Source organism: Chelonus insularis, unplaced genomic scaffold, assembly GCF_013357705.1.
Source record: "Chelonus insularis isolate UGA/USDA-ARS -01 unplaced genomic scaffold, ASM1335770v1 contig_17_pilon, whole genome shotgun sequence".
Classification (NCBI taxonomy): Eukaryota; Metazoa; Arthropoda; class Insecta; order Hymenoptera; family Braconidae; genus Chelonus; species Chelonus insularis.
This window is the reverse complement of record NW_023276415.1, coordinates 2,399,895-2,407,789: the sequence shown is the minus strand read 5'-3', so window position 1 is coordinate 2,407,789 and position 7,895 is coordinate 2,399,895. Positions and strand designations below refer to the sequence as shown.

Below are 7,895 nucleotides of genomic sequence, written 5' to 3'. Positions count from 1 at the left end.
TGAGTAGATAACATTTATTCACTCATTTCTAATATTCATACATTTGATTATGAAATACAATTGTTTGTTGAGGTATATGCACATAAATGTAAAATATTGTATACCTTTAATGGTCTTTCAAATTAAAATATTCATGAGAACCATTATTTTACAATCTAAACACTGAAGGCGAGGAAGGTAAGATGTATAAGAAGAATTATAGAAATAATTTATTTTTTATTGAATAAACTTAGTGATATTGAATCAGTATTCAAGATGAGATTACTCTTATTTAGTGATGATTATGAAGGGGTAAATATAATTACCAGGTTATTAGGATGGGAATGTTTGTTCGATTGTTGATGCATAGGTACGACACTTACACAACAAATAAATAAATGTTGAAAAATAATAGTAAATGAGTGGTTACTCACGTTATGAATTTTGATTGATTATTGCCAATTGTTTATTGGAGCTGATATGATAGCATAATATAGAGTACAATTTCGATTAATAGATTGAGTTTAGTTAGTAGTTCGAATGTTAAAAACAAATATATTCTGGTTAAAAGAATTGTTTGTCTTTAAAATGTTTACAAAGTGTAAAATCGACCATGAATATTTGCAAGCTCAAGTGGCCGAATCGAACTCGACATTACGAAATCTGATAGAGAATTGCTACCGCTACGAAATTTTGCACAGTTTATATAAGATTTTTCTTCCTATCTTGCTGTGTCCTTTTGCGATGGTCAGAGAAGGTGACTCAATAATTATAAATGTCTCGCACGTCGGTATACTCATGGTGCCAAAAACCAATCAAAGTTACAATATTTCTCTCTTTTAAGGTGGTTCATTATCTCATGTTCTTTTACTAAATATGGTAAATTTTCTAAACTTTTACATAAAGGAAAATTTTTCTTAGTTAATTTGACCGTTTATTTTTTTTTTTCTCTCTATTATTCGTTTAACACTCTTTCTTGGGTCATCTGAATCATCTTTTCTCACCTTGGTTATTTTATTTGATCTGTTGCAAGACATGTGGCATTATTTCATACATCAATACACTCATATAAATTTTCAATTTTTAATATCCAAACATCAAATCATTGTCAACATTATCACTCCGTATTTTCAAAATTCTAACCCTAACATCATCATATTTTTTTTATTACAATACCTATACTGTGGCAGCATCGATCCATTAGTCTTGTAGATGAATTTAAAGGAAATAATTTCCTTCAAAAGATCATGATAAAATGACCAATTCTTTTTTCAACTTTCTATTATTATATTGAATGATTATTTAGTAAATAATTCCAATTATTATTCTAATGTTTTTAATAAAAAATAATATGAAATCGTTGTATTAAGAATCTGCAAGAAAAAATTGTTTCAGTTACAAACTCTAAATAATTGTTTTAACGTATAATTAAAATCTATGATAATAATAATTTATAGACTTGTAATAATATAATAGTATGAATGGTAGAGTATTTACTTTAGTGAACATATCGATTGAGACAGTAGTGAAATTACAAGCTGTCAAGATCAGTGGTTTTTGTTGGAGCATGATTGTGATAGCAGTCATGAAACGTTTATCTCCATACCAATTACTGGCATATATAGCATTTCGACACTCTTCACTCTGTTGAAGTAAAATAACTATGTATCCAATATTGATTTTTTCACTATTTGACTGTCATTAATTACCTCTGTAGTTAAATGTGTTCCACACCATGAGTACATGTATGTTTGGATCAGCTTCAATGAAATGTAAGTGAAAAATAGAAGAATTTTTAGAGGTGAAAAAGATTGTATCTATTAAGAAAATAGATTTAAATGATAGTTATTACTGAAGAGATGAATAAAAGACTGAATAATTAAAAGCGAGTTTGGGTAATAGATTACTGATCATTTGTTAATTTTACGAAAGAGTGCTTGATTATAGATGGCTATTTATTTATTTTTCTTAATAAAAAACAACATTTTATTCAGTTTAATAAAAAATTTTAATCTTATCTATTTCAAATTTATTAAGAAAGTAAATTAAAAATAACTATTTACGAAGAAATGTAGGTAGGAAATCGAGTATATGTGGCAAAAAAAATATGTTATTATTTCACAGCAATATAGATTAGGTCATTAGTTACTTTAGAACTTTGAGTGATAAACTATTAATTGAATCCATACCTGAGTCATTTGGTAAATTGTTAGACATAGTACCACAGCATTAGTAGTCATCAAGCACAGTATAATTGGTCCATATATTTTCTGAAGATTATCACGACATTTCAGGACTATGCAGTATTGTCGAACACATTCTTTGGCTACGTTATTTCTATCACTGTTTTTATCAATATGAGTAATCGAGTAAGAAATTTCACGTAATTGTCCAACCATCAAAAACACAAAAAATGTAAAAATAGAATCAACACCTACAGTCACTACTATAACTGAGAGACTTGCAAGTGATTCGAAAAAAAAGTGAAGCCTAAAAAGCAATCCAGTAAAAGGTACAGGCCAGGGAAATAAACTAGGATATGGGAAAATGTAATGGTCCGGTTGGATGTGATGCAAATGGTTTGAAATAATTTTAGAGAGTGACATAACATTGAAAATCATATTACAGAAGAATACTGATATGAAAATGCCCCAGCTTAAAAATCGATATCGAGCAATCTCGTTGAGGACATAATGTGATAGATGGTTTCGCTCTAATAACTGGACTATATGCCCATCCAATAATTCAGTGATTTCATAAACTTCTTTTCTATGGATTATCAAACATGTTATCGAGAAATAAATAAAATTTCCAATGAATCTAGAAAGTTTAAAATAAGATCTATAGACAAGTAAATCTGATCAATCTAAAAAGTATTATTATAGCTTTATGTTCAAAACCTAGCCAGCTAGTAGAACCATTCAAGATGCCACATTTCTAATAACAATAAAATTACCTTCAAGGCAACTATAGTAGAACTCGTCATAACACTAAAACCTTTTATAAGAAGAAAGACATTGGTGTAATGAGCTTTCACAAATCCAAATATAACGAAGGTCAAAATAATCCCGAGAAACAAATGAACATAAGGAACCATACGGTATATTGAACTGGAGTATGTAGTGGACCATCCTAATAACGATAGAAAGTGGGTGTTAAGTTCGCGATATGCTAAGTATTGTAATACTTTTGCATCCCACTTCTTCATTATCTAGGAAATTTTTTTCTAGTGAAATGATCCAAAGTACTTTTGACTTTGATCACAATAAATTCACTGAATAGTTATAATACATGAAAAACCGCACCTAGTTAGAGCATGAAAATTTTATAGACATATATACCGATAAACTCCATGAATTCAGAGAAGAAAAATATAAGGAAAAAAAGTTGCTTGTGATTTCCCTTAATAGGCTGAGTATCGATCGTAGAATTTAAAATAAGCATCGGGACGACAGTTTCAATACAACTGTTAGGCTGATCACATCGTAGAGAGTTTTGTGTTACTTCTTGAAGAGTTTAGTACTCAGAAGTAGAGTTATTTCTAGATCTTGTGAAAGGTTTTGGAATTAAATTTAATAGTTGAGATTGAATAAAAGAATTAGTGTAAACTATTTAAATGAAATACGGTGTGATTTAAATTGTAAGTATCTTTAGTTTAATTAAATAATTAAACAAAAATGCGACAAAACTATTCTTAATATTACTAAGATAAATATTACAAACTATTGAAATTTAATGATTGATGTTATTCTATGCAACTACTAGCTTAGTCATGATCCCAGCTATCAGCAAAATTACTCCAAAGTTTTTAACAGAAAATAGTATGAAATGGTTGTGTTCATGATCTAGAAAGAGTAATGTTGTTTTTTATAAACAAAATGTTAGAACAAATCGAATAAAAAGATATAGTAAAATACCTTGGTGAAGATATCAACTGAAACTGTAGCTAAATTGCAAGCTGTCAAAACAAGTGGTCTTTGTTGGAGCATAATTGTAATAGCATTCATAAAACGTTTATCGCCATACCAATTGGCAGAATAAATTGCATTTCTGCATTCTTCACTCTGTTGAAGTAAATATTTTTATTTTTCTTGTCATGATTATAATTGTTGCTTAAATTACCTCCATAGTTAGATGTGTTCCACACCATGAGTACATGTAAGTTTGAATTATTTTTAATGTCATGTAGGTAAAAAAAAGTGATAACTTTAAGATTGATATTGAATGCATCTGTCATAAAAATAAGTGAATCGTGAGAAAGATTGGCGTTTTAAATCGATGATTTATGATTATTTTTTATTTATTTCTGTTTTGTATCAAACTACTCCAAAAATGAGTAATTGATTAGAATTGAGGCTCTAGAACAAAATCTCTTTAAAAAAATTTTTCACACTCTAGAGACAATTTTGTAGAGTTGAGATTTTAATCTGAAGCTTTAATTCTAAATAATTATTAAAAAATATGATAAATTGTTGATTGTAAATAATTAGAAAAAAAAGCATTTTTTTAGAGAAAATTTTTAAGCTTTCTCAAAAGATAATCTAATAAAAAAAGCTTATAGAATTTTATGGATTTTGATGAAACAACTGAGAAATCTATAAAATTACGATATGTATTTGTTATCTTTTTTATGAGAATCTATAGTTTTTATGAATTTGCTTTACTAGGAAAAGCTTTTAAAGACGATTTTATACTATCAGTTTATGATTTAATGTTGGTTGATATTGCGCATATATGCATGCATGAGCAGAATTATTTTTTTATTAATTTTTCATCTCAAAATATAATGCAAAATTGATAATACCTGAGTAATCTGATACATTGAAGTGCACATCACAATGGCATTGGTTGTCATCAAGCAAATAATAATTGGTCCATATATTTTTTGAATTGTGTCACAATATTTTATAAGTTTACAATATTGACCAATGCATCTTTTGATAACTAAATTATTATCATGTTCATTCTTGAGATGTGTTATGTTATACGCTATTTCACGGAGTTCGCCAATCATCAAAAAAATGAAAAAGGCAAAAATTGAATCTACTCCCGGAGAAACTATGACAACAGTAATACTGGTAAATGATTCATAAATAAAATGAAGATGATAAATGAATCCAGTGAATGGGACGTGCCATGGAAATACACTAGGATAAGGGAAAAGGTGATAGTTTGGTTGAATATTATGAATATGATTGGAAATAATATTTTTTAATGGTATAAGATTAAAAAAAACATTACAGAAAAAAACAACCACAAAACCACTTAAACTCAGAAGGCGATATTTAGTCACTTTATGAATGATAAGATCTGACAAATACTCCTTTTTCAACAGATTCATAAAATGTCTGTCCAAGGATTCATGCAGTTCAAATATTTCTTTTTTATATATTATCATACACGCGATCTACAAATAAAATCAACTATCAAATTTTGAAAAGTAAAGTAAGTTGATATCATTTCATAAAAATGTTCACAAAACTGTAGTAAAATAATAAAAACTTGAAGTAAATGAAATAACTACCTTTGTAGAAACTAAGACAAAACTCATCATAATACTGAAGCTTTTTATAAGTAAAGTAATATTACGATAATTTATCTTTACAGATCCAAATGTAGTAATACTTATGGTTACTCCAAAAAATAAATGTACATATGGAACAATGCGATACATCACATTTGAATATGTACTTGACCATCCTAACAACGTGAAAAAGTTTCTATTAAGGTCGCGATACGAAAAATATTCTTCTAATTTAGAATCGTCCTTTTTCATTATTTGACAGACTTATATTTAACTTAAACTCTTGAAAACTCTGTAGAACAACAATCTATTGGCTAACGATATGTGGGGAGGAAACCTTTATATCAATGTAATATTTAAGTTTTTTATAAACACCAATATGTTATTTGTATGCATTCTTTGAAACCATTGTAAAGAAAAAGATACCTTGATCGGCGTCGTATCGATCGTAGAATTTACAATAAGCATCGGAGCGACAGTCACAATCTAACTGTCAGTCTGATCGCAACTCAAAAGTTCTTACTACTTGATGCTTTGATATAAAGAGTACTTTGAAGATTTACAAAAGGTTTTAAGTTATTAGAATTATATAGTGAAAAATAACTGTCATAAAATTAATTAAACAATGGAATGAGTGAATTATTTATTTCTGCTGATTTTGATAGTGAGTATCTTTTATGCCTTCATGTCTTCTTGTTTGATGATTGAATGAATATTCGTAGTGAACTTACAGTACGTTTTTTTTTTAATTATTCAAATTATTCCAATGTTTTTAAAAGAAAATAATATGATACCGTAGTATTGAGTATCTGCAAAAAATTGGTTAAGTTACTGGTAAACGCGTTGGCTAAAAAAAATTTACCTTGCTAAAAATATCAATCGAAACGATAGACATGTTACATGCTGTGATAACTAATGGCCTTTGTTGAAGCATTATCATGATAGAATTCATGAAACGTTTATCTCCGTACCAATTAGCAGCATATATCGCATTTCTACACTCTTCACTCTGGTGAAGTAAAAATATTTTATTTCAATCATAAACTTTTTTTTATTTCGTCTACTCTTATGTTTACCTCCATCGTTAGATGTGTACCACACCATGAGTACATGTAGGTTTGTATTAACTTCACTGTTATATAGGCAAAAAATAGAATTATTTTGAAAATCGATATCGATTGCATCTGTTCGTAGAGAAATTTAATCAATAAAAGAAAAAAACTGTTTAGAAAATTTTTTTAAAAATCATAGTTAAGATTTAATTTTATTTTTTAAACATACCTGAGAAATTTGATAAATCGAAGTACACAGCACTATTGCATTAGTTGTCATCAGGCAAAGAATAATTGGTCCATATATTTTTTCAAGATTATCTCTACATTTCAGTAGAATGCAGTATTGGTTAATACACTTTTTCACAATGATGTTATTACCATTTTTTTCATCAATGTGTGTAATAGCATATGAGATTTCTCTAAGCTGGCTAATCATCAAGAATACAAAGAATACAAAAATTGAATCAACTCCTGGAGAAACAATAATGACTGTCACACTTGTAAGAGTTTCATAGACAAAATGAAGTCGATATACAATTCCGTTGAAAGGAATTGGCCAAGGGAACCAGCTGGGGTATGGAAAAATATGATAATTTGGCTGCACTTGATGAATGTAGTTAGAAATAATTTTAACTATTGGCATGATGTTGAATATAAAATTGACAATAAAAACTGATATTAAACCGCCTAGACTCAGATATCGATATCTTGTTACTTTATGAAGAACAAAATGAGATAAGTGTTCTTTCTTTAACAGATCCGTGATATGTCCATCTAATAAATTGTACAACTCAACAATTTCTTCCCGGTAGATTATCAAACATACGATCTATAAATAAAATTTATTATTTTATAAAATTTTTGATTACTCACTTCTCATGAATAACTAATTCACAACTATTCATCACTTAAATCACCGAAACCAATACTGTTTGATGCTCCAAGCTGCCAAAAGAATGCAAAAAGTAGAATTACCTTCAAAGCAACTAAAGTAGAACTTGTCATTATACTGAAACTCTTGATGAGAATAATGATATTGTTGGAATGAACGCTGACGAATCCAAAGATGACTAAAGTTATACTGATTCCAAGAAATAAATGTATATAAGGTACAATACGGTAGACTCCATTCTGATAGGTATTTGACAATCCTAATAATGTTAGAAAATTGTTGTTAAGTTCACGATAAGCTAAGTATTGCAATACTTTAGAATTATATTTTTTCATCATCCACTAAAGTTCTTGTTACTTAAAACGGTGGCTGTACCTTTGAATACTGACTGGAGATTGTGCGCAAAAATACGCATTAGCGTTACGCATGAAAACTTTATAAAGAT

At 28.4% G+C, this 7,895-nt stretch overlaps 2 protein-coding genes across 2 annotated transcripts; both read right to left on the bottom strand.

Moving 5' to 3' along the window:
- Nucleotides 1–1,374: 1,374 nt before the first annotated feature.
- LOC118064322 (odorant receptor 47a-like) lies at nucleotides 1,375–2,600 on the bottom strand. The gene is made up of 5 exons (XM_035078822.1): nucleotides 2,137–2,600; nucleotides 1,852–1,885; nucleotides 1,689–1,796; nucleotides 1,477–1,623; nucleotides 1,375–1,383 (listed from the first exon to the last, which is right to left on the bottom strand). Exons 1-5 carry the CDS (start codon nucleotides 2,598–2,600, stop codon nucleotides 1,375–1,377), a joined length of 762 nt encoding a protein of 253 aa, XP_034934713.1.
- Nucleotides 2,601–3,773: 1,173 nt separating this feature from the next.
- Nucleotides 3,774–7,624, bottom strand: LOC118064321 (uncharacterized). The gene is made up of 9 exons (XM_035078821.1): nucleotides 7,534–7,624; nucleotides 6,785–7,387; nucleotides 6,580–6,687; nucleotides 6,366–6,512; nucleotides 5,380–5,386; nucleotides 4,784–5,037; nucleotides 4,102–4,209; nucleotides 3,897–4,043; nucleotides 3,774–3,824 (listed from the first exon to the last, which is right to left on the bottom strand). The coding sequence occupies exons 1-9, from the start codon at nucleotides 7,561–7,563 to the stop codon at nucleotides 3,774–3,776; spliced, it is 1,455 nt and encodes a 484-aa protein (XP_034934712.1). The 5' UTR covers nucleotides 7,564–7,624.
- Between the last annotated feature and the right edge of the window lie 271 nt (nucleotides 7,625–7,895).